General features: G+C 49.0%; 1 protein-coding gene across 22 annotated transcripts in view; it reads right to left on the reverse strand.

Moving 5' to 3' along the window:
• Nucleotides 1-2131: 2131 nt before the first annotated feature.
• The window catches only part of Pou2f2 (POU class 2 homeobox 2), a 35008-nt gene continuing 10943 nt past the window's right edge, over nucleotides 2132-26196 (reverse strand). For 5 of the 22 annotated variants that reach the window (XM_027945833.2, XM_027945836.2, XM_027945839.2 and 2 more), the window contains 12 exons: nucleotides 25227-25409; nucleotides 24714-25001; nucleotides 10877-10982; nucleotides 10646-10737; nucleotides 8127-8288; nucleotides 7836-7977; nucleotides 7595-7743; nucleotides 7342-7518; nucleotides 5823-5889; nucleotides 4447-4648; nucleotides 4244-4317; nucleotides 2132-3935 (listed from right to left, as the gene is read on the reverse strand). In XM_027945833.2, the coding sequence (XP_027801634.2) occupies nucleotides 3601-3935; nucleotides 4244-4317; nucleotides 4447-4648; nucleotides 5823-5889; nucleotides 7342-7518; nucleotides 7595-7743; nucleotides 7836-7977; nucleotides 8127-8288; nucleotides 10646-10737; nucleotides 10877-10982; nucleotides 24714-25001; nucleotides 25227-25409 (1977 nt within the window). In that variant the 3' untranslated portion in view covers nucleotides 2132-3600. Of the gene's footprint in view, nucleotides 3936-4243; nucleotides 4318-4446; nucleotides 4649-5822; nucleotides 5890-7341; nucleotides 7519-7594; nucleotides 7744-7835; nucleotides 7978-8126; nucleotides 8289-10645; nucleotides 10738-10876; nucleotides 10983-24713; nucleotides 25002-25226; nucleotides 25410-26196 lie in introns of those variants that run through there. The other 17 variants (XM_071605047.1, XM_027945840.2, XM_027945835.2 and 14 more) reach the window with 17 other exon arrangements.

A 26196-nucleotide genomic window follows, 5' to 3' on the forward strand; every position in this document is an offset into this window, starting at 1 on the left:
GGTGGTTTAGTTACTGGCATCTTTTTTTTTTTTTTTTTTTGGCACAATTAAAAAGCCCATCATTAAGTTGACCCAGTCTCTGTCCCTCCCTCAAGTAGGAGGTCAGGGATGGGAAGAAGGGAAATTCAGAGGGCTCCCCTTGCCCCAGTTCACTCACCTTTCCTCTCTAGCCCAGGCCCCTGGCCCTCTATCTGACCTCTAAGCTAGCTTAGAGCCTGGCCTGGGGTCTCCCTCCCCTATCCCCACATAAAGCTCCCCAGCTCTCCAACTCTCTCGCTCACACACAGACACACGGACACAGGCTCTGTACAGACCACAAAATAAAAACGATGAGATAGTTTTGTTTCCCGGAGTCGAGGCGGGGTGGGGTGGGGGCCAGAGTGGAAGGGGCAGGTGGGGGTGGGGGGCAGGAATTCCCCCATCACCTTCCCAGCCCTAGCTCCCTCCAGCTCCAGTCCCTTGCCCTGGCTGGCCCCCAGCCAACGATATTTGGTTTCTTTTTTTTTTTTAACATTAAAGTTCTATGAGGTATTTGGTGCCTTATCTCGAGTCCTCGGAGGAGGGGGGCCCAGGCGGGAGACCTGGGGCTCACCTGCCCCTCCCTCCCTCCCTCCCGCCCCTTCCCAATATTTGGTTTCACAGCTGTAGTTAAAGCTTGGAATTTGGTTATTCCCCACCCCCCAGGAATTTTCTTTTTTCTTGTTTTTCTTTTCCAAGTTGTGGGGGTTGGATGGGGAGGGTCCCCTCTACCCCCAGCTGCATGGGGGTCCCTCCACCAAGTCAGGGCATCTGCCCCATCCCTGCCCTGCTTCCTCCTCTCTCATTGCCCCACTCCCCACACGCTGGGATGGGGAGAGGTCCCAGGTAGGGGACTTGATGGGGAGGAAGCAGGATGAAGTGGGTGGTGGTGAGTCCTGGATTTTCTTTCCTTTTTTTTTTTTTTTTCTTTTTCTTTTTTTCCTTTTTTTGGTCTAGAATCATAGCTTTCGTTTGAGTCATCTCCACCATGCCTTCCATGCTGCCTGTCTTCTCGGAGGGGGTTTTTGGTCATCATTCCTTTCATTCTGCTCTGCTCAAACATCCTTCCTATCCGTTCAGGAGCCCTTGGCCCCTCTCCACCCCTGGGCTGGGGCTTAGGTCCTTTCACCAGGCCCTTTTCAGGACATCAAATGGACAAACTCAGAGGTAGGGTGAGGGCAGAGAGCTGATTCATCGGAGATGCTTACATTCTAGCAAGGATGGGCTGACGAGGTGCCAGGCCCCATTAGTGCCAGGGGTGGGAGAGGCGCCGCTCCACCACTGCCCAGACAAGGCACCGAGGCCCTTGTGATGGCTGTCTCTGCTGCCTCTGTGGCCCAGCCCAACAGTTTTGTTTCCCGGTTGGGAGAAGGGAGACCAGAAGAAAAGAGAACGCTGAGGCTGGGGCTCCATCTGCCTCTCTTTGGAGTGTCCAGCAGAAAGCATGGAGGCCACCCGGCCATCTCCAGGCTCCCCTCCCTCTGCTCCTGCCCAGCCAGGGGCGGGGACCACTCTGATTTCAATGGCTCCAGTCCTTCACAGCAACACTTTGGTTTGAGGAGAGACACAGAAAGAATGAGATTGAGAGAAGTGAGAAAAGAACAAAGGGAAAGGAGAAGAGAGAGGAGAGGGCAGGGAGGGAGGGAGGGCAAGAAAGAGGAAGGAGACAGGAGAGAACAGAAAAAGAAATCAAAGGAGGAATCAAACCACCCGAAAACTGTTGGTTTTCCTTCGTCCATTCTTTTTGCTTTCTTCTTTTTTTTTTCCTGTCTTTTTTTTTTTAAAGCTTTTTCAGTTGATTGGGGGGGCGAGGAGTTTGGGGCTCTTCACCCCTGTCCCTGACACCCTCTCTCAGCCCTGCCCACCCACTTCCATCCACCCTGGCTGAGGGACAGGCCCTGCCCCAGCCGTCCCCCTCCGGCTTTCCCGAAGACGACGTCCATGAGGTATTTGTGAAGAGAAAGAAGCATCCGTCCTTCCATCCGCCTTGGGGACCAAGGGCCTGGACCATTGGTGCAGGGGCTTGGCTCCACCTCGAGCTTCCTTCTTATTCTTGAAGAGTCCTTGTCTTCTTTCCCTTATATATTTATTTATATATATATATATCTATAAATTCTTTTTTTCTAGTTTTAATTTATTGTTTGTTTGGTTTTTGTTTGTTTGTTTGTTTGTTTTTTTGGTTCAAAACTTTGTTGGCCTCCACAACAGCAGGAGGGCAAGGTGGCTCCCAGTAGCGTCTCTCCTCTGTCCATCATCAAGATGCGTCTAGGGCTGGGCAAACCCAGGGTCCAGCCAAGACTTGTGGAGGTCTCATGGGAGTGGTGACCACCACAACGCCCTCTTGGATGGGGACCATAGGTCATGGCACTGTCCCCGCCACATGGACCCTGATGGGGATGCCATCTGGAGGAACCCACCACTGGGGTGCGTGCGTGTGTGCGTCGGGACAGGGGAGGGTAGGCATCTGCCAGTGTCAGAGGGGCACAGGGTGGGCGGAATGAGGTGAGTTATCTTTTTGGTTTCTGGTTAATGTCAGAACGTGAAGGATCCCACGGATAGGCACTGGAATATGAATATTTTTTTTCAGGGAAACTGACAGGATGGAAAAAAAGACAACTTGAATGCCCTCACCTCATCACCTATTGCCTGAAATATTCACCTTCCCACAGGCTGGAGAGGGGTAGATTCCAGAGCACAAGAGGGTGACAGGGTTGAGGAGGGACTTATGAGAGCTGGAACTTGGCAAAATGGCCTAGCCCACCCTTCAAAGGGAAAAGGGGGAGGTACAGGTGAAAAATCATCCCCGGGCCTTCTCCCGAACTCACCCCTGGCTGGGGGAGGGAAGAGGGCTAAAGAAAGACCCCCTGCCCAGGTGGGGAGAGCTGGGGGCCAGGGGAGAGGGGGACATATGGTAGGGACACATTCTGTTGAGCACAACGCTAAAAAGTCTGTACATCCTTTGGATGAAGCTACTGAATATTTGGTGTAAGGTTGTTCAGGCCCTTTCTTTCACCTTCTGGAAAAGAACATTTGATGGGTGGTTCTGGGTCAGGGCCCTCTGCCCCAGGCTGTGCCCTGTCTCCGCTGGCCCAGAGTTGGGGCAGGGGTCAGCAGGCTGGCACATTCTCTTTTTCCTTCTTTAGCCCCCACTTGGGGGGCAAGGTTGGAGGTTGCCCACAGCCAGGGCTCGGCAGCATGAGGTCCGACCTGCAGGAGGCTGCTCTGCTCCTGGCTGGGGTTCTTATTTGGTGTCGTAGCAGTGAGGGTGAGCACTCTGAGGTCTGGCTCGAGACTGGTTTTTGGTTTGATCTTTGTGGGGTTTTTGTTTGTTTTTGGTTTTTTTATTTGTTTTTCACCTCTGGTTCCTTTGGGGCAGCTGGTTTCTGTTGTGATTATTTTTGGTTTTCTTTTTTGTTGGTTAGTTTCTTATTTTTTTGGTTGATTGGGTTTTTGGTCTTTCCTCCCTTGTCACTCCTGCTCCAAGGACCCGCTGTACCCCCACCACTGGCCTCCTCGCCCTCTTCCCAGGCGGGGGACCAAGGTGGAGGGTCAGAGGAGTGGGAGGGGAAGCATGATGGGCCCTCACTCAGGCTTGGACCCTGCCTCGGGCCCCCCTGGGCCTCCAGGGGTCTGTGCTGCCGCCTCACTACAAGTGGAGGAGGAGGAGGACGAGGATGAAGAGGATGAGGAGGAGAGGCCAGGAGACTTGCTGGAGATGGAGGCTGCCACTGCCGCAGCCGCTGCTGAGACCAGGCCCACGCCAGGCGGGGCGCTGAGCAGGGGCAGCCCGGCGTGGTTCAAGAAGAGTGGAGAAGTTACCAGGCCAGGGCTCCCTGGGGCCGCGCCAGCCGCCCCCAGCACCAGGTTCCCGCTGCCATCAAGGCTGGTAAGGGGCAGGGTTCCACCAGAGGCCAGGGCTGGTGGGGAGAGAGAGAGGCTGGGCTGGAGGCACACCAGGCCAGGGGAGACCTTTGCCTCCCAGTGTCCTACCCCAGTGACCCCATCAGTGCAACCTGTCTGTCTCCCCATTTGTCCCACTGCCCCCATCAGCAACCCTCACACCTTCCCCAAAGGCAAGATGGGGATGAAGAGGCGAGCGATGCAGTGAGCAGGGGCAGGATGGCATGGCTGGAGCAAAATGCAGGGGGAGGGGGCTCAAGGCCCTGAGGGACAGGACTAGAGGATGGGACTGGTGACAATGGGAGTGACATGAGGCAGCACGCACCTTGGATAGTGGCCAAAGGGTTGTTGCTCATGAGGGCTGGACTTAGCCCGGAGCTCAACCCCACCATTGTGCTTCTGCAAGAGCAAAGCAGAGGCGTTAGCAGGGGCAGGGAGCTGCGGGAACTGGGGAGCAGCTCCCCACCCTGAAAGCAGCAGCGACCCAGCTTCTCCCCACAGCCTCCCCACCTGCACCTGCACACTTACCCCGTGCTGGGGGTCAGGCCTGACAAGCCGATAGCCGAGTGGCTGCCTTGAGGACTGGGGTTTGTGCTGTTGGTGGTGGCCGGGGGTGGGGGAGTGACAGAAGGGATGGAATTGAGGGGGGGCGCAGGCCCGCCCCCGCCTCCACCCCCTCCAGCTGTCCGACTGGGGTGGAGCGTCCCCACAGCTGAGGATAAGGTAGTAACTGCCAGAGAGAGACAGAGAGATGGGGTCTTCAGCTTCCACTAAGTCCCCCATCAAGGAAGCCGGGATCAACCCCAGCTTGTCATTTCCTCCAGCTCACTCAGCATCTCCTCAGCAGAACAGACTAGACATCCCTGTTCCCTCTTCCCTGAGCCCAGAGTCATCTCCTTGTGCCTCTGCAATGGGAAAGTGGTTCCCAATAACCTTAGTAAGAGCAGCGGCCTCCTCCTGAACCTGTGCCAGACAGATGCTGGCTCTGCAAACCACACCTGAACCATTTTGACACTGACAAGAAATGGGGCGCCCAGGAGACAAAACCCCATTTAGGGACTCCTTCTAGAGGCCACAAAGAGGGCATGAGTATGGGCATGCAGGGCAGGGAGGGACTGAGGGCCAGAATGCTCTGTCTGGGATTAAGTTTCCTGGCTCTGTCATGTCACAGCTGTGCCCTGAGATGAGCGCCTTCACCTCTCCAACGTTCCGTTCCTTCTTCTGGAAAATGGGGATATAATAGAACCTAACTCATAAAATGGGTGTGACAAATCAGTCTATAAGCTTTATAAGGAGCTTAGAATGGTGCCAGGCTCCCACTAACTATTTATAAACCTCTACTTATTATTTCTTAAACTGAGGAAACTAAGGGGGGCAATATAGTGTTTGTTTATATTATTATTATTATTATTACTACTACTACTATTACTACTACTACTACAGTTCTGAGGATTGAACTGAGGGCTTCTGTCATGCTAGGCAAGCACTCTACCACTGAGCCACTCCAGTTCCTGCACTCTGGTCTGTGTATATTTATATGCATATCTTAGCCCAGTGGCTGCCTTTCATAATATACATTACAAAAATTGAGGCTCAGAGAGGTAAAGTAACTTCTTGACTTCACATAGCTTATAAATGACAGAGGCCAGGGACAAAAGCTATGTGTGTCACTTTTTAGCCACCTCATGCTTTTCTCACAGGAAATCCTGGAGCAGATTAGAGCCCTGATGCTCTGGTGGAGGAGGAGGAGGGTCTGCCTTCTACCCTTTGTCCTTCCTACTCCCCCTGACCCCCAACCTCCAGACTCAGCCTGAGGCCCATGGCCACACAGCCACTGGAGAACCTCAGGCTACAGCCTGTGCAGCATCCTCCCACTCCCCTCCCAGCCTTCTGCCCTCCCTGACCTGTTGTGCTCAGACTGCTGGAAGCTTGGGACAATGGTAAAGTCCCTGCGCCCCCTTGGGGTGTGACCTGGGGAGAGAGAAAAAGAGGTATGTTTAGGCCATTGTCTCCCAGAAACCCCCATGATGCTCCCTGTGCATATGACCCCCACTGTCCTCCCCAAGGGATGGGGGGAGAAGGGACTTTGTATACAATGCTACATTTGTATTATGTCACTTGCTTTCCATTATATCTTTCCTCACATTTACCCTAGGTGAGTCTGAGTCACAAGCAGGAAGGAATAATTCTCAACTGAGAGGTCTCCCTGCCTCCCACCTGGCACTCTCTAGTCCGGCTCACGTCCTCCAATGACATGTCCTTCCTATAGTGACTGAACTGAGGAGCAACTGTTCTTTGTGCTCCTGCTGACATTGGTTCTCCCAGAATGAAGATACTTGCCTTTTTAAAAATTTTTTATGGTACTGGGGACCGAATCCAGGGTTACTTTACCCTTTTACCTCCCCAGCCCTTTTAACTTTTTATTTTGAGGGAGGATCTCTCTAAGTTACTGAGGCTGGCTTTGAACTTGTGATCCTTCTGCCTCAGCCTCCCAAGTTGCTTAGATTACCAGCATGTGCTACTGCACCCAGCCACACCTGCCCTCAAAGATAAAATCTTTGTGTCAGTGTTGGGATGTCATATTACTTGATTTCCTGGGATCATCCCTACCTCCAATCTCACCTTTCTATCAGCCCCAGAAGCCTTGCTGAGTTTGACCCTGTCCCTCCCCATCTTAATACTCCTTCTTAGCTCCTTACTACTCAAGATCAAATTCAAGTTCCTCGTCATGAACTTGGGGCTCTTGCCTCCGGCCATCCCCACTCGACATTGCAGCTCCACTCAAAACTGCCCAGGAGTTCCTGCAAATAAGCCTGGCATTCCAGCATCTAGGCCTGTGTACACACCACTCCCTTCACCTGCGAGGCCCTTCTCCTCACATGGCCGGCTTTGGCTTATCCTTTATGATTCAGCTCAAAGGGTCCCTCTTCCTTCCACACCCCTGGGGCAGGGGGCTCCTCTCTGGAGTAGCACTCCTCTGGAGCCCTTTCCACAAATGGAAATAAAGGAATGGGAAAAAGATGTCCCAGTTGTGTATGATACTGAGTGGGCCTGTGCACAAGCTGTGGTCCTGAGGGATCCCCCATGGGTATAATGATGTCCCCGCCAGGTAAAAACAAAAACAAAAACAACAACAACAACAAAAAAAAAAAAAACCACCTCTCCCTGTCTCTGTAAGGATGTGAGCCTGGTCCATTCCCTGGTCATATATATCCATCCCCATGTTGCTATGTCCCTGTGAGAACTCTGTGTCAGTGTACATCTGTGCTTGGAAACCCTGTGTTCCCGGTATGACTGTACTTTCTATGTGACTGTCCCCAGGGGCCTCTGTTCTAGGCCCTGTGGACAACCAGGTAGGTTTGTTTCACACAGGTGCCTACCGGGCTTGTGGCTCCCCTGCCCCCCACAGGGCCCTCACGGTACCAGATGGGGGCTGTAGCTGGCTGGTTTCCCTGGGCTGGGCAGCATGGGCGCCGCGCTGCAGGGGTTGATGCGTTTCTCCTTCTGGCGTCGGTTGCAGAACCAGACGCGGATTACTTCCTTCTCCATGTGCAGCTGCTCGGCGATCAGCAGGATCTCCTCTGAGGTAGGCTTCTGGTTCTGTGGGCAGAGGGCTCGCTAGCACTGGCCTTCCCTCCTGCCACCCTCTGGGCCGCCAAGGAGGATGGGGCCTCACCGCTAGAAAACTCTTCTCTAAGGCGAAGCGGACATTTGTCTCGATGCTGGTCCTCTTCTTGCGTCTCCGGCCGGGCAGCCCGTCAAAACCCATGCTGGGGCTGCTCAGCTGGTTAGGGCTGGGCAGGCTTGAGTCGACAGACATAGTCTCTGTGCCAGGAGGAGACATGGGCTTGAGAGGGCCCTCCCACTGCCACAGCCCGCATCAGGTCCCCAACCCCAGAGCTCCAGCCCAATCTCACCTGCGTCATTGAGCCACTTCTCCAGGAGAGGCTTGAGTTTGCACATGTTCTTAAAGCTCAGGTTGAGGGCCTCAAAGCGGGAAATGGTCGTCTGGCTGAAGTCGTTGCCGTAGAGCTTGCCCATGGCCAGGCCCACATCACCCTGAGCCATGGGGTGAATACGGGGCGGAGGTCAGGCAGAGGTCTTCCGGTACTAGGGTGCCCGTCAATTAGCGGTCTACTCCCCACACCCCCATCAACTGACCACACCCCCACGCCACACACCTCCCACCCTGCAGGGTGTCCCCAGACCTGTGTGAAGCCCAGCTTGATGCGTCGTTGCTTGAAGGTGCGGGCGAACTGCTCCAGCTCTTCCAGATCACTGGGTTCCTCGGGGTGGGATGGTGGCTCCAAGCATTTGGGGGGCTGCGGGTGTGAGAGGTGCGGGTCGGGCAGCGTGGGGCGGGTCACGGCCTGGTGGAGCGGGCAGGTGGGGTGGGAAGCAGGACGGAGGGCGAGGATGGTGCTCAGCAGTGTCTGCGCGTCCCTGGTCCCTCCCTGCAGTCCAGACTGTTCCTGCGGGCTCCCCACCACCTGCCCCGGGAAGCACCTCAACATTCACTGTCAATCCCGTTAAAGGTTCGACTCTGCTGCCCCTCATGGGTCCTGTCATTGCCTGGAACTCTCTGCACTGCCCCTTAGAATCTGCGATCACCCAGAAGGAGCAGCCAGCTTCTTTTGCCAAGTGCTTGTTCCCTGGAATGAGGAGGAGGGGAGTGGTACTTCCCTCCTCCTCTCCACCAAGGAATCAAAGACTGGCTCTGGCTGTGCCACTGAATTGCTGGACAGCTCAGGCTAAGGCTCGTAACTTCCCTGGGCCCCCCTTTCTCCCTCTGCAAGGGGGAAAAACCATCATTGCTGCTCACTGGGGTTTTGGAAGAATCAGGTTAAAAATAAGTGGGTTTCCAGACCCACAGAATGTGCAACACCAAGAGTGAACCCTGATGTTCAAGCTATGGACTTTGGTAATAACAATGTGTCCATGTAGGTTCACTGACTGTAACACATGCACCACTTTGATTGAGGATGTTGATAAAGGGGAAGGCTTGCATGTGAAGGATAGCAGGTATATGGGATCTACCTTCTCTGTTCAGTTTTGCTGTGAGTCTAAAACTGCTCTAAAAATTTTAAGTCATAAAAAAATTGTAGATAGGCTGGGTGCAGTGGTGCACACCTGTAATTCCTGCAGCTTGTGAGGCTGAGGCAGGAGGATTCAGAGTTCAAAGCCAGTCTCAGAAAAACTAAGGTGCTAAGCAACTTAGTGAGACCCTGTCTCTAAATAAAACCCAAAATAGGTCTGGGGATGTGGCTCAGTGTTTGAGTGTCCCTGAGTCCAGTCCATGGTACCCCCCCCCCCGCAAAAAAAATTGTAGATTGCAAATAAAATATAAAAACAAAGACAGGGAGTACAATGAGAGAGATGGGCAAAGAAGCAAGAGTTCTACCTGGAATGCTTCATTGTTCTAAAAATAAAAAGTCTAAAGCAGGTGGTAGGAATAGGGATGTCTGTCATCCCTGATGATCCCAAACCCTGAGACCAGCTGTGGTTTGGAAATCCTAAGTTTTTCAGAGTTTGGGAAGTCTATATCTAGGGCATGTATTATAGATAAGGTGACACCTCCCAATCAGGCTAAAGGCATTACCTTGTAATCAGACACATTAGCAATTCTGCAGCAGCAGGAATATTATACCAAGAGACATAGGAAGTCTCTGTGCCATATCAGGCAGGGCAGCTTTTGCAGCCAAATTAGTTCTGTTGCCAATGTTGCAAGAACACCTTGACTTTCAGAGCATTTGAATTTCAGTGCTGTAGCCAAGACCTGTATTGGTCTTTAAACTTTTCAGTCTTTCTGAACTAGTTCATACGTGTGTGTGTGTGTGTGTGTGTGTGTGTTTGGGGGCACTGGGAATTGAACCCAGAGGTTTGAGCAGGCTAAGCATACACTCTTTAACTGAGCTACACCCCCAACCTCTGTATATTTTCTGAAAGGGTTGTTCAAGAAAAAAAAAAAAAAAGGAAAAAAAACTGAACTAAGTAAAAGGTTGTGAAAGAGTCTCACTAAACTCTAGAACCCAGGCAGCAAACTGAAGGAAAGGGGTCCAGGCAAGAGGACCCTGAGATGCCCTGGAGAGCTGATTCCCTTTCTAAGGGGCGGGGGGCAACTCACTCACTGCCTCCAGGTAATCACATAAATATACATCAGTTTTGCAAGATATTCTGATTTGTGAAGAGAAGCTGGGAATTGGAGCTTTCTGGGAATTAAGCTAATGATGGTCAAATAAAACATCTGTGGGCCCCTCTCCTAGGACAGACTCTAAGTCTGGGAAATGAACATGAGTTAGCGCCTAACAGATGCCTTGCTCACAAGAACCCTCCAGTTTCATGCTGGAAGAAACCAAGGCATTTCTAACAGAAAGCCTTGCAACCTCCTGAAAGTTTGTGTTTGTTAAGATGTACGTTTTGAGGGCATGGGGATCATCAGATCTAAATCTTTCTTCAGATTCTCAAAGGAGTCTGTGTGCCTGAAAAGGTTAAGGAGCACTAGTCTAGTTTGACTCCCTTCGTTCTCTAGAGGAAGGCTCTGATCCAGACAGGAAGCATGCTTTGGGGTCACACAGAAAACCTGCGGCAGATTCCCCAGCTTCTGTCTTGGTTCCTGTGGCTTGGGGTGGGCAATGAAAATGAGACCCCCCCACACACACCACCCCTGTTCACCAGCCGAGGGCCGTGCTACTAGCCTGGCCTGGGCACACTCAGAGGACCCTCTCACCTGTGTGGGAAGCCCGGCCCGGGGTTGGGAGGTCAGAAGAGCTCCCTGGGTTTGCTGAGGTAGCTGGAATAGATTTGGCGTCGGTAGCAGGCCTGGAGAGAAATGGGGGATACACAGGGTGAGGGGGGGATGGGGGAGGTAAGGGAGTACTGTTGAGGCATCAGGGAAGTGGATTTTTGTTTGTTTGTTTGCTTGTTTTGTGAGGGAGCAGGGACAGGAGGGGAGACTTACCTGGCTGACTCTGCTGGGTCTGCGGCAGCAGGAACTGAGCAGGTGGCTGGAGGTGGTGGCCTGGCACAAGCACCAGCTGCTGGAGCTGGAGGAGCTGCTGTATGTCCTGGCAGAAAGGTGATGGACAGAAAGACCATCAGCCTGAGTCCTGGCCAGATTCCTCCCTCTCTGTATCACCTGAGTCCCCAAGGGACTAAAACAGGAACAGTGCAATCTGGCACTGGGCAGCAAGGGAGTCCATCAGTCTCTGAACAGCACCCTGAGCTGGGGGCACCCAGAGGCTTCTTTTGCCATGGGGTACCAGAGAGTCCCATATGAGCAGTCTTAGGAGAGCTCGCTCTTTATTTATTTATTTTCCTTCCTAATGAAATCTTTGCCTTGCCATACATTCCTGCAGAACAAATAGGTTTGTTTAAAAATGTAAACCAAATGGGCTGGGGCTGTGGCTCAGTGGTAGAGCACTCACCTAGCACATATGAGGCCCTGGGTTCGATCCTCAGCACCACATAAAAAATAGATAAATAAAACGAAGGCATTGTATCCAACTACAACTAAAAAATAAATATTCTTTAAAAATGTAAATCAAATTAAATCTTTCTTCTTTTTAAAACACTCCTAAGACAAATGATAAGATACCCCAAATTGGTTTTAAAATACTTCAGCAAATAGAGGCTTTGTAAATTGGCAAAACCACTTTGGGCAACTCTTTTGCACTGTTATGAATTGATAAAAAGATATACTGGAATCTTAATCTCCAGAACCTCAGAGCATAAACTTATTGGAAACAGGGTCTTTGCAGATGATCAAGTTAAAACAAAGTCATTAGAGTGGACTCTAGTCCATTATGATTGATGTCCTGATAAAAGGGCAAATTTGGAAACAGAGGAAAGATGATGTGAAGAAACACAGGGGAAAGATGACCTTCTACAAGCCAAGGACAGACTTCCAGAACAGATGTTTTCTTCACAGCCCTCAAAGGGATCAACACGCCAACACTTTGGTTTTAGACTTCTAGCCCCCCAAACTGGGAGAAAGTAGTTTCTCTTGTCTAAGTCACACAATTTGTGGTTGTTAGAGCAGCCCTAGTAAATTAATCCAGTATCTACTGAAACTGAACCTAACCTGCCTTATGATCCAGCAATTCCTTCCCTGGGTATGAAGCACCATAAATGTGTATGAATGTTCTCCACAAGATGGGCTAGAATGTCCATGTAGGCCATTGGAAATAGCCAGAACCAGAAGACAGCCCCAGTGCCTCACAGCAGGGTGGGTAAATAATTCAATGGATGCTACAGCAATGAGGATGAGTGTCCAGAGTCTACCTGACATCACACACAATAGCACCAACTTCCCGAGCCTCGTAAGTGAAAGAAGCTAGTTGCAGGAAAGAACACCTGTTGATTCGCCTCGTTTCATTTCCTCTCAGGAGCTTGGGAAGCTTCTGCATGCCAGTTCATGGGCACGCCCACTTTGTAGGTATCCATTGAGCTGTATGTCTATGTACACCTTTCTGTATGTGTTATACCTCAGTGAAGTTTTTCTTTTAAGGGTGTGAGGCAGGGGAAGAAGCAGAGGAATAAAATCCAGCCCACCCCACCACCAAAAAAGTGAGGTGTATGGATGAAATCCTACATGCCAGTAGGACTGACAAAATGTTGGTGTCTGTTAAGCCGGGCGGTGGGCATACGAGTTCGCTGCATCAGTCTCTCTACTTCTATGCTTGGACATTTCCAAAAGGAAAAGCAACACCCCCATACACACTGCAATCAAAACGCTTCACCTGGGTATAAGGCCTTTATATAGGCCTGTGCAGTTCTCCCTGACCTCAACCCCTCCTTCTGTCCTCTCCAGCCACTCAGTCCTCTTCTGAGCGAATTTTTTTTCCTGTCTCAGGACCATTGCACATGCTGTTCCCTCTATGGGCATGTTCTAGTTCTTATACAAACTCTCCTCAGAGATGCCCACTTTGACTATGTAATATAAACAAGCCCACAACCCTACCTCCCTTTCTCAATCCCCATTTCACCTCCTTCACAAGCCTCATCAGACTTCAGGGGTGGCTCTTTCTGTTTCCTCATTCATAGTGTGCCGCCCTCACTAGGAGGTCAGTTGCATGAGAGCATGATCTTGACTCTTTCCATCACAACACTGTATCCTTAGCACTAGAATAGCACCTAGCACCCAGTAGGTGTTCCACATATTTATGTTATGGACAAAAACTCATACTTCATCATTTACTTTCCAAATTTTATGTATATATAGCTAAAAGCTATAACATTATTTATGATATTTTTCTCTTCTGGGAAATTTGGGGTGTTGGCATATGCCCCTCAATTCCTTTCAATGCTAAAGACCAATTTAATGTCCCAGGAAATGAACATTTGAGAAAAATATAAGCAACTCGACAGAAAAGGTTGATTTCTCTAATAAAGAGCAATTAGAAATCCATAAGAAAAATACTAATGATCCAGTACTCTAGAGAGCGCCTACCAAAGGAAGTACAGTGAATTCACATCACAAGTAAACACATAGAACTACACTGAGGTGCTCTTTTTATTTCTCAGATCAGCAAAGATGAAAACAGTGCACAAGACACCACAGTGGAAATGTGGGAAAACACTCTTCCCGTGACTGGTGGGGGGGGAACTTGGCAATGTCTATAAAAATTGCAAATTACATATCCTCTGACACTGCTGTTCCACTGCTAGGACTTTGTCTTAAAGACACATTCACGCTTGTGCAAAATGACCTCCATAGAAGGATATTCCCAGCAGCATGCAGTGTTCTAGCAAGAGTAGGAATCAGTTGGTCATGAAGCAATAGAGGATGGGTGGGTGAATTAGGGTGGAGCTTCACAGTGGACACTATGCAGTCATCAAAAGAAGACTCTTTGTGTCTTGATATAGAAGTCTCCAGAATGTCCTGTCAAGTGGAAATCTCAAGAGGCAAAACAATGGATATGATGTGCAATTATTTGTGTAAAAAGTGTAAATATAGGTATTGATTTGGGTATGCATAGATAATATTTGGAAAACTATACCAGAAACAGGTCATGCTGTAAATCCTTCTGCATTTCTTAGATTTGGAACATTTATCTTGTCCAAACAAATATTCAGGTGTCCTGCCCCCGCCCACCCAAATAGTGGCGACCAACATCTATGCTTTTCCAATCATTCATCTTACAACAATTCAAGGCTGTTCCCTATCTCCCTGAAAAGAGAAGCCTCTGCTTTCTCCATTTCCGGCAGAGGAGGAGATATGCTGATGCTTCCTCCCTCTAGCTGCCAGTCCCCTCAGTGTCCAGTGTAAGGGTTTTGAAGTCTTCCACTATATCCTGTGAGACCAAGTCCACTCTGCCTTCCTTCTCCTAACTACTGCAGACCAATAACATGCCCATGGCCATCTCCCTTCAGATGTAGATCAACTTCAAAGCAAAAAAAATTAAGCTTTACAGCCCTCCATTTACAATAGACCCTTCCAAAGCCCTTGACCTAATATTTCATAATATTGTCTTCTTTTTATTTCAAAGCCCTCCAAACTGTGTACTCTTCAGGCCTCAGAAAAGGAGACCCACCCTGCTCTGTGCTGCCCTCTCACAAGACAACAAGTTTGTTGATGTACTTTCTTCCTCTGCTCGACTGAAACTCTAGCAGGAAGAGGCATGTCTTATTTAACTTCTTGTATTCATAACCTTTAAAAGAGCCTCAGAAACCCTCATTATATGCCCACTGGATTGAATCCAATGGAAAAAAACTAGAAAGTTTTATATGATTTTTTTTCCTGATTTGCTATGACTCTTAGTATGTTGATTAAAATATTTGGTAACTTGTACCTCTCCCTAGCATGATTCTCAATGAAAACTCCCCTTTCCTGCCAGAAGCCTAAAAGAGGTGTCTGATTTGCATCCTGAATCAGCAGGAGAGAGGATGGGGAAAGTGAATCCTGGGTTGTAGAGGATCTCATGGTGAGAAATATAGATTTAAAAAATTATCCACCCCATCCAGTTAACCAGACCAAGACTTAGGGGTCATCTGTGGTTCCTACTTTCCCTTTCTCTCTGCTATCCATCCAATCCAGCTCACTTTCTACCAGCTCCCTCTACTTCTTTTTCTCCCCACTGTCACCATCCTGGATGAAGCCACCATACCATTTGCCCCTGACCATCCATTCTTCCAAAGCAGCCAGAGAGGGATCTAACGAAATGTAATTCTGTGCATTCATATGTCCTCATTTTTTTTTTTTAACAGTACTGGGGATTGAACCATCGAGTGCTTTGAGTGTTTTACCATTAAGCTACATCCCCAGCCCTTTTTATTTTACTTTATTTGAGATACTGGGGATTAAACTCAGGGGCACTCAACCACTGAACCACATTTCCAGCCCTATTTTGTATTTTATTTAGAGACAGGGTCTCACTGAGTTGCTTAGCACCTCGCTTTTGCTGAGGCTGGCTTTGAACTTTCGATCTTCCTGCCTCAGCCTCCTGAGCCACTGGGATTACAGATGTGTGCCACTGCATCTGGCTCCTTTTTATTTTTTGAGACAGGGTTTTGTTAACTTACTGAAGGTCTCAATAAATGGCTAAGGCTAGCCTTGAACTTGTGATCTTCTTGCTTCAGCCTCCTGAGTCACTGAGATTACAGGATGTGCCACAATGCCTGGCTTATGCCATGAATTCTTTGACATCTGAAACAAGCTATCACTCCATTCTCAGAATTAAAAACACACAAAATAAAACATGGGATTCCAATTAAATCAATCATATTGAAATGCAGTTAAGTATATTTTAAATTGTAATAAGTAATCTGTAGGTTTCTTTACAAGCACATCAAATAAGAGGATCCAGCAATAGGTCTGATAACTTCTATAATTTCAAAGCAATGATGTGAAAAAAAAAATAATATATATATATATATATATATATATATATATATATATATACACACACACAATACATAAATATACTTTTTTGTGTATGTGTATACTGGGAATTGCACCCAGGGTGCTCTACCACTGAGCTTCATCCCAGCCCTTTTTATTTTTTATTTTGAGACATGATCTTGCTAAGTTGCCAAGGCCAGCCTTTAACTTGTGATCCTCCTGTCATTGCCTCCCAAGTATGTGAGATTACAGGTGTGTGTCCCTGCACCTGGAGAAAACAATATTCTAAGAGATATGCAATATCTCTAGAGGGGGATAAGAAAATCTCTTTACATCCTATTGGTAACAGTTCAAGTACTGCTAATACTACTGTGGCCTCTTGTCTGCACTCACAATAGAAGGAAACACTGTTTTTCTGGTTAGCAAATGGTAAAAAATGAGGCATATATATTTTTTTCCCATCCAAGTTCATGGACTCTCTGAATGCCATCCACTGACCCTTCCTGGGATGGTCTGTGGACCCCTGGTCCCTGTTCTAAAATATAAATAGAACCACGAACCTTCCTTTATGTTCATCACATTTATAACAGAACCTACTCCCTGCTGCAGCCCAACCTGCCCCAGGCCCCCGTTGACCCCTCCTTTCTCACCTCATGGCTTCTCAAACCCTGACCTAATTAACGACAGCGACCTCTTTCCTATCACTGAACCCAAGGAGTCCTCACCTCAGGGTCTTTGCTATTCCTCTAGATCTGCACATCTAGCCCCTTCTCATTCAAGGATATATCAAATGCCCCTCTCTGAGAGGCTTTCCCTGGCCACCTGCTCTGATAAAGGGTCTTCCTTCTCTTCTGACACTACATCACATTCTCGCCAACATTGCAGTTATCTGCTTCCTATGTATCTCCCCAACTAAAGCGGGCATCAGCTCCACGTGCACAAGCTTGTCTACCTTATCCCCACTTAGAAAGGTGCCTGGGCATGGCATGTCCACCAAATATTTGCTGACTAAAGGAATAAAAGAAAAGATTCTGGGTGAACAGTGAGCAGGGTAAGGACTGGGATTAGCCGGTAGGGGGCCCCATTTCTCCACAATGTAGATTCCACGTGGCTTGCTAAAGCCACTAGGGGGCGTGTTACGTCTGAGACAAATGGTGGAAAAGTTAGTTAAGCAGAGAAGCTGTGGTAGGGAGGGCCCTTGACCAGCATAGTTCCTGATCAACTGCTCTGTCCCCAACTTCTGAGGAAAATTAGCCCAGAGGTTTAGCGCACCCAGCACACCCTACTACAACTGAGAAGGAATGGACCAATTCTTGCCCATTACTATATTCTGATCACCCTCCATTCCTATTGCAAACCTGTAACAGGCAATCAACATATTTTCAATAAATGAATGAGAGGAAACCTCAGTACAGATCAGCTATGCTTTGCTGCAGCTAGGATTTTAGCCACAGGCTGAGGACAAAAAAGTGGTTTATATGTTACATGAGTGAATGGGTGGGTGGGGGGATAATTTCTCACTTTCTCATTTGAGCTTGGGAGGGAGAAAGCCATGACAGTGAACTTGAGGAGATGTGGGTCCCAGAGCCAACCAGCTGAAACACAGCCCAGGTGCTGTGCCTCACTCCAGTGCACAGGGCAGACAGCCCACTCCTGTGGCTCTCATCCACCATGACTGGAATAGTGTTGGCCCACATGCCTAATATGGCAAATTATGACCAGTCTAGACTCCTCATGCTAAGACACGGGCAACCGTCAGTAAAGTCCAGACTGGAGAACAGGAAGGGGTGGGGTCTGGGAAGCAAGTAAATTATGATTGATGATGTTCTAAATGAGGACAGGTGGGAGAACATTGGCCGACAGTTACAAAGTTTCAGTTAGGAGGAATAAATTATGGTATTCTATGGCTCAGCACAGGATCTATAGATAATAACAGTGTTATTGTACATCCTAAAATCGATAAAAGAGAGGATTTTTTTTAGTTGTAGATCCCAAATACCCTTATTTATTTATTTATTTATTGTTATGTGGTGCTGAGGATTGAACCCAGGTCCTCACATGTGCTAGGCAAGTGATTTACCACTGAGTTACAACACCAGCCCAAGAGAAGATTTTTTTAATACAGGGCTGGAGATCAGATCCACAGCCTTAAGTGTGCTAGGCAAGTGCTGGGCTACACCCCCAACCCAAACAGCAGATTTTAAATGTTCTTACCACCCAGAAATGGTGCTATTTGGACTGATGAATATGGCAAGTACCCTGATTTGATCATTCCACAATGTATACATGAATCAAAACATCACATTGCATTTCATAAACATTAACAATCATTACTTGTCAGTTAAAACTAAAGTTTAGGGTTGGCAGCACAGCTCAGTGGTGGAGCACTTGTCTAGCATACATGAGGTTCCATCCCAGCACAAAAGGTAAGTAAAATAAAAGAAAATAAATGAGGACAGGCTTCCTGACACTCTGAGAGGCGTGGTAGGATGGCATGAAGGAGTTCCTACACTGGTGGGAGGTTAGGGACGCCCTCCTAAGCGTCCCTTCCAGTTTAGAAATTCAGGGGTTTGAGTCTTGGTCCTCATGACAACTTCTTGGCACTTGACCCAGGGAAGCAAAGTTATCTTTGGGGCCTCAACTTCCTTTATTGTCTGGAATGGTGATGCAAATGTCCCCAAAAGACTGAAGCTTTGGAATCATTATTACTAGGTCATTTCTCTCTCAGGGCCTCAGTTTTCTTATCTACAGAAAGGGGAGAAGAGTGTCTTGTTCTTCACTGGGTTGCTCTGAGGCCTGAGTAATATCATCCAGAGAGCGCTCTGGGAATTGCAACATTCTCCTCAAATATGAACATTGGTGGCCACTGCCATCTCATGGCACCCCACTCCACTGTGAGCCCTCAAGGACACAAACCCTACCTAGCTATTGAATCCATCGCTTCCTGAAAACTGACAACTTCCAGTGCCCATCCGGGTCCTCTGCTGAGCTTTGGTCTGTCTGTCTGCTTACCTGCTGCCTCCACTTGGGTGACTAAGAGACTCTTCAGACAAACCCCAACACGTCCAGAAGAAACTGCTGACTCCCTACCCAAGTCTTCCAGAATACCCTTTTCCTTCCCTGTCTTCCCCAACTCAGGAACCACCCCATCACCACCCAGTTGCTAAAGCCAAATTCCTAGGCATCATTCCTGACTCTTCCAATCCATAAAAAGCATCGCCCACACCCACTGGGCGCCTGCAAGGACTTCCTACTGGCTCTGTGGTTCTACTTTACCCCGGGCAATCTGTCCTCCCCGCAGCCCAGGAGCTTTGTAAAATGCCAATCAGGTGGTGTCACCCCCCTGTTAAAATTAAAAAAAAAAAGTCCACAAAGCCTCCCATCATGCCTCAGAGTACTTTTCTAACTTCTTGCACTGGCCCACAAAACCCTGCAAACTCTGGTCCTGTGTTCCTCTCCTCACCTCCTCCACATCCCCCTTGCCCACCCTGCTCCAGCCACGCCTCCTCCTTCTGTGCTTTAAACAAAACAAGCTGTTTCCCAGCTCAGCACCTTTGCACTTGCTGTTCCCTCTTCCTGAAATGCTCTTCCCCCAGCATTTTTCATGGTTGACTCATTCAGTCCTCTACTCTCAAAGGCCATCTTCTCAGAGAAACCTTTCCTAACCACCCATCAAAAGTGGCTCCTCCCTTTCCGACACAGCCTTGTTTCATTTTCTGCCTTACACTTACTCTGAAACTATCTTGTTGCTGGATTGTTATTTGTTTACTGTCTGTATATGGTCTTCAAGAACAGCCACCTCTGCCCTGTTCTCAGCTGCCCCTCAGGGTGTAAATGGGCCCCTGGCATTCAAAATGTGACCAATAAGTGCCCGCTGAATGAATAAATGACCATGACTCTTCTTCCAGGTACTCTACCAGGGGAAGCTCTAAAGGGGAGGGGGGCATGCAGCCGGGTGTGGTGACACACACCTGAAATCCCATGACTTGGGAGGCTGGGGCAGTTTAAAGAGGTCCTAAGCAACTTAGCAAGACCCTGTCACATACACACACACACACACACACACACACACACACAGCTGGGAATGTACCTCAGTAGTAAAGCTCTCCTGGATTCAATCCCAAGTACAAAAAAAAAAAAAAGAAGAAGAAGAAGTGGGGATGTCCAGAGTCCAGAGTGAGCTCATCTCTGCACTACATTTCCTAGAGGTTGGCCTCTCCACATGGAACCCAGGAAATCCTGACCGCTGGGTCAGAACACCAGGAAACACAGAGAACCATTCAACAGGGAGATAAACTTGCATGCACCTTACATGCTGCCTTACACTAAAATTCCAGGACAGGCAGACAATAGTGGGAGAGACTGGCCCAATCCTGGAACCCCAAGGTTCTAAGATGCACTGACCACACACCTCCAGGTCTGGTACCACTATCCCTCTTCAACAACATCTCTTTCCTGTGGGAACTTGTCTCCCCCATGCTCAAGTCATGAGGGCCAGATGGGGCTGACCCTGCCTTCTCCAGGGATTGGGTGACCACTCAAACCTGACCAGTGGATATGTCGGATCCTTCAGGGCAGGAAGTCTGGAAGTCTGGAAGTGCTGGTGCCACTTCGCTTGCCCCAGAATGAAACAAGAAGACAGATCTCTGGAGCTGGGTGTGATATTCCAGGGCAGGTGTTTTCAATGATCTGAGTCAAATATTTCCATTTCTTCTTCAGCCACCCTTGAGTCGAGCCTTGGCCTATTTGGAGCCCCCTCCCAGCTTATTCTTCGCTGTCACCCTCCCCAGCTCCCTAAGCCTGTCCTGCATTCTCACGACTGACTGGCTCTTCCCACTGTGTGGAAGCCCTTCTTCCAACTCATCAACACACTCCTCCCCTCAGTTCAGATACTGCCTTCTCTTGAAAGCCTGCCAGATTCCCTTGGACACATGCACATTCCTTGTCCCACATTCCCACCACATCCTGTGGGTGTCCCTGGGAAACCTTTATTCACTAGGCATTACCAGCCTAAAAGATTTGGGTAACCTTTATTTCCTGTGGTTCTACTAGGAAAATAGGGATTCTACGCCTGCTTCCCTGACATTCACACGTTCCAAATACAGAATAATATTTTAACAGTTAATGATTAATGTAAGTTTTCAATCAATGCCAACTCCTATCCCAGACATTTTGAAACACTCCCCTGGAGAGATCAAAAAACTGCAGCAAAACGTCCTTCATTGATTCCATAAGCATTCATGTTGCCCCAGGTTGAATACACCTCACTGAACGTTGGTCAAATTATAAAACAATATTACAATTAACCTTTCATCTGTAAGCCAGGAAATTGCAGGGAAGGATCCTGCCAAACTGTCTAACTGGCACTATGGAAGGAGGACTGCGCCTTCATACTTTATATAATTCTGGAGTGACAGAGTTTATAAGTGCTTCCCCCTCATCCCCAGTGCTGCGTTTGAACCCAGGGCTTCACACATGCTGTGCAAGTGCTCTACCACTGAGCTACACCCTAGTTCTATGGGTGCTTTTGACTCTCTTTTCTGGGCTTCTTAATATCTGTAAATAAAACTTCTCAATGGTTGATGTGCCTGTTTCACTACATCTTTCCTGAGGAGCAAGGATGACTGGGACTCACTACTAAGTCTTCAGCTTCCTGCTAGGGCCTGACTCTCAGAAGGCCAGGAAATATCTGTGAAATGACTGAAAGAATGGAGCTGAGCAGGCAAGAGAAGTGGAGGATGGGGAGTTGGAGGCCCAGGAGCTGGCTGGGAGGGCTGGAGCAGTGGGCAGCTGGGGCAGGCGGAGCTGCCTCTGGGCCCTGCGTGGTGTCGAGCACCCAGACGGTACAGAATAAACTACTGATGGGAAATTGGGGCCACAAGGTAACTCAGCCTAGAAAGAATCCCTAGAAAACAAACTTGGTCCAGCTTTGCACAAGCTGAGGACGCACAGAGAAAGACCAGGGGTGAGGATGCTGGGGAGGTAGGAGTAAGAGGAAAGGGCTTGCAGGGAGAGATTCAAGGAGACCTTAGCAACCAGGGACTGGCTGGACAGCAGGTGGCAGAGGGTTGGCCTGCTGCTGGGCAGTCAGAGGGTTGGGAGTTCCTAGGGGTGCACGAATGCATGGAGTGTTGGCTGCTAATGGGGTGATGGCCTGGCTGGGCCTGCACCGGGTTGCCTGCCTTTCGCCCTCCTCCTTCCTCTAGCCTTTGTCCCTCTGACAGACATTTCCTTAGGCATATTCAGACAGCGGGAGGGAGGGAAATCCACACAGACCTCGTGGAGACATGTACTATTGAGTTGGGCCTAATGGATGAAGAGTAGCTGTCCAGGTAAAGAAAGGGAACAATTCTAGGTAGAAAGGAGAACGGGAGCAGGGGCTGCCCAGCCCAGTGAGGAGCCCCAAGGGCTTGGCATTGCTAAGTAAAGAGCCCTTGGCCGTGTACTATGAGGCAAATGGAACACCTGCTGCTGGTGACCTGGGTGGGAGGGGCCGTGAAGGACATGTCCAAGGAAGACAGCTAAAGGCAGCAGTCAGAGGCCATGTGGTTAGAGCCCTAGGCTCCCAAGGCCCTGGGTTCAATTCCCAGCACCACTGGCTTCCTAACCAGTTCTGCCACTTCTGTTAACTGTGTGACCCGGGGAATGTCATTTTGCCACTGGGAGCTCAGGTGAAGTGAGGCTGCATGAGTTCAGAAGTCACTGCTGGCACAGTGCCTGGTACAAAGGCAGCACCCAGAAGACTAGACCACAGCTATTGTTCTATGGTGAGCCAGGTACTGGAAGGCGACACAGGAAGAGTCATCATAGAGCAGTGAGGCCCGGTGGCTCTGAGTTTCCCTGCAGAATCAGGCCCAGGAGCAGCCTATTCTAAAGAAGGCAGGTATCAGTTCAGTGTTCAGGCAAATTCCAGATGGGAGCATCAGTCAGTAACAGAGGGATGAACTCCATCAAGGGAATAGACTTTGGTGCACACCTGTAATCCCAGCGCCTTGGGAGGCTGAGGCAGGAGGCAAGTTGGAGGCCAGCCTCAGCAACTTAGTGAGACTTTCAGCAACTTAGCAAGACCCTGTCTCAAAATAAAAAAATAAATGAATAAAAGGACTGGGGATTCAGTGTGGTGGAGTGCCCCTGGGTTCAAGCTCCAGTACCAATACATAAATAAATACGTATATGCATGAACAAATATATAAATAAATAAAAATAAAAAGGGAAAAAGCCTTGCAGGGTAGACAACATCTGCCGCCAGGGGGTCCTGGAAAGATGGTGGATGGAGTAAGAGAAAAGCTTTGGACCTCTAGGCTAAGGAGGTGAAGCAGGTGTCTTTGTTGCAGGATTTCTCAGGATCTTCCCCCCCTTAATGAGCAGCACAAACTCAAGTGCTGGTGGAAACTACACAGACAGCACAAATGGGTGACGTGGGCAAATGTACTGGAGAGAACGTGTCAGTCTGAAGGGGAATCCAACTAGGCTCCTACCTTGCTCCTTTTGCTAGCTGACTATCCTTATGGGAAATTTATTAACCACTGTCAAGTTAGACTGTGTACCCTCAAAAGATAGGGTGAAATCCTAATTTCTGGTTCCCCAAATATAGCATTATTTGAAAACAAGGTGTTTGCAGGTATAATCAAGTTAAAATGAGGTCAGAGCCCAGTGCAGTGGTACATGCTTGTAATTCCAGTGACTTGGGAAGCTGAGGCAGGAGGATCATGAGTTCAAAGCCAGCTTCAGCAAATTAGCGTGACCTTGTCTCAAAATAATAAAATGAAAAAGGTTAGGGATGTGGCTCCACGGTTAAGCACCCCTGGGTTCAATTCCTAGTAATAATAATAATATCATTATGGTAGACTCTAGTACAATGACTCTTGTCTTATAAGAAAGAAATTTAGGGCTGGGATATAGCTCAGTTTGTAGAATGCTTGCCTCTCATGCCCAAGGCCCTGGGTTCAATTCCCAGCACCACAAGAAGAAGAAAAAAGAAAGAAAGAGATTTAGATACAGAGGCAGACACAAAGAGCAAGCCATATGTCAACAGAGGCAGAGTTTGGAGCCATCCATTCTTGGAACACCAAGGATTGCTGGCACCACCAGAAGCTAAAAAAGTCAAGGAGCGATTTTCCCCTAGAGACTGCAGAGGGAGCATGACCCTGCTGATACCTTGACTTTGAACTTATGATCTGAGATAATACATTTCTGCTGTTTTTAGGAGGGGTTATTGTGTTTTTGTTTTTTTGGTTCCAGGGATTGAACCCAGGAGCATTCCCCAGCCATTTTTATTTTTTGAGACAGGGTCTTGCGAAATTACTTAGGGCCTCGCTAAGTTGCCCAGGTTGCCCTCAAACTTGTGATCTTCCTGCTCAGCCTCCCGAGTCACTGGGATTATAGGCATGTGTCATCATACCTGGTTTCTATTGTTCAAAGACACCTACTTGATAGCATTTTTTTGTGGCAGCCCTAGGAAACTAATACAACCACTAATTCATGGCTCAGTATATACCCATAAACTCCAGAAGGGGGAGAGAGGAGCTAACATTTCCTAACTCACAGATCATGGAATCCTTTCTGAAAGAACATCTTGGAGGCACTAATTCTGATCTGCTTGTGCCCATACAGGTACCACTCATGGTGATGACTCTGGTTTCCTCACCTGTTCAGTTGAAACTAATGATATCTAGGAGGCTCTGGGCCCTAGGGAGATGCACAGAAAGCATTTAGCTCAGCATACCATCAGGTGAAAGGCTATTATGTGGGATACTCCCCCTTGTGAGCCTCATTTTATCCATCTGTAAGATGGGATAGCAACATCTCCCAAGGCTTCCTAGGATTATTGAAAACTGCCTAGCATATGGCTGGTGGTCAGAAGGCCCCACATGGACCAGTCAGCCCCTCCCTGCACACTCACTGCTTCTGCTTGTCCTTTGCTAGAGGGAGTATGGTCCCTGGTGGCCACCCTTACCTGTGCTGTGAGCTGGATGGGTTGGGACAAGGTGAGCTGTGGGGTCCCAGGGGGCTGGCTGGCAGGCTGTGGTGGTGGCAGGTCGCCTCCCCCAGAGGAGGCTGGGGGCTGCGAAGTCGAGGAGGAGGCAGAAGAGGAGGAGGAGGAAGAAGTAGAAGAGGAGGCGGCGGCAGCGGCGGCGGCATTAGCAGCAGCGGCGGCGCTGGACTGCTGTACGGCGGCGGCCAGCAGCTGGGCCTGGGCTTGCTGCAGGAGGAGCTGCTGCTGAGCTGGCATCAGTGCTGTGAGCTACGGGTGGGTGGGCAGCAGGCCGAAGAGGGCAAGGGAGCAGAGAAGGCAGAGAGGGGTTAGAGCCTGAGCCAAGCAGGTGAGGACAAGTCTTCCAAGGGCAGAGGAGGGCAGGAGGCAGGCATGAGAGGCTATGGCCTTGTTGGGGCTCCTCCTCCACGAGTCCTGCAACAGATGGGAGGAGTTGGTCTGTGCCTTCACCCCAGTCCCTCCCCAGTTACTTACCCCAGCTAGCTGGCTGCCCGTCAGCATGAGTTGGGCCTGGGGTAGATGAGGCTGAGCCGGCTGGGGAGGCGGGGGCACTGCGGGGGCTGAGTCACCACTGGGATCTTCAGCCTTGATCTGGGGGGGAGAGAGGCAGGGTCCGGGACCCCAGAATGTTAAGTGGAGGCCAGAGAGAATGCCCACCTGTGGACCAAAGAGAGCGCATATTTGTGGCAATGACAGCCTCAGGCTGGCACAGAAGGAGCTGCTCTGGCCTCGACTTCCTTATCAATCCAGAAGGGCTAGCTCACCACCTGCATCCAAGCTCCCTACAGGAGAGGCCACCTTCGGAGAGCATCTTTCTCCTCCTGGGAGTCAGTGTCCCCGTTTGGGAAATGGTGCCACTGGGAATCTGTATGGTCAAATTAGTGGGTGTCCAGGGGTAGGAAGGATAAGAGTCGGTATCAGGATGAGATACTCTTCATCTGCATCAGTTAGAAGAGCATCTCTTAGAGCTAGGCTTGTGGCTCAGTGGTGAAGCGCTTGCCTAGCATGTGTGAGGCACTGGGTCCGATCCTCAGCACCACATAAAAATAAATAAAATAAAGGTATTCTGTCCATCTACAACTAATATATATATATATATATATATATATATATATATATATATATATATATATATATCTTTACTTTGTTGTTTGCTTATTTTTATGTGGTGCTGAGGATCTAACGCAGTGCCTCACATGTGAGAGGCAAGCGCTCTGCCCCTGAGCCACAACTCCAGGCTAAAGAAAAATATTTTAAAAAGAGAAGTGCATCTCTTATTTGTCCAATGGAATAAGACTTGGTTGGAAAGCAGGATCTCAGGGTATTTTAACCTGGGCCACAAACTCAAAGGATTATGAAGACAAACAGCACAAGTGGGTGACACAGGCAGAGGTGGACAGGGTGAACTGAAGAGTACATGCCCACCAGAAGAGGAGGCCTACCC

Source organism: Marmota flaviventris, chromosome 18, assembly GCF_047511675.1.
Source record: "Marmota flaviventris isolate mMarFla1 chromosome 18, mMarFla1.hap1, whole genome shotgun sequence".
Classification (NCBI taxonomy): Eukaryota; Metazoa; Chordata; class Mammalia; order Rodentia; family Sciuridae; genus Marmota; species Marmota flaviventris.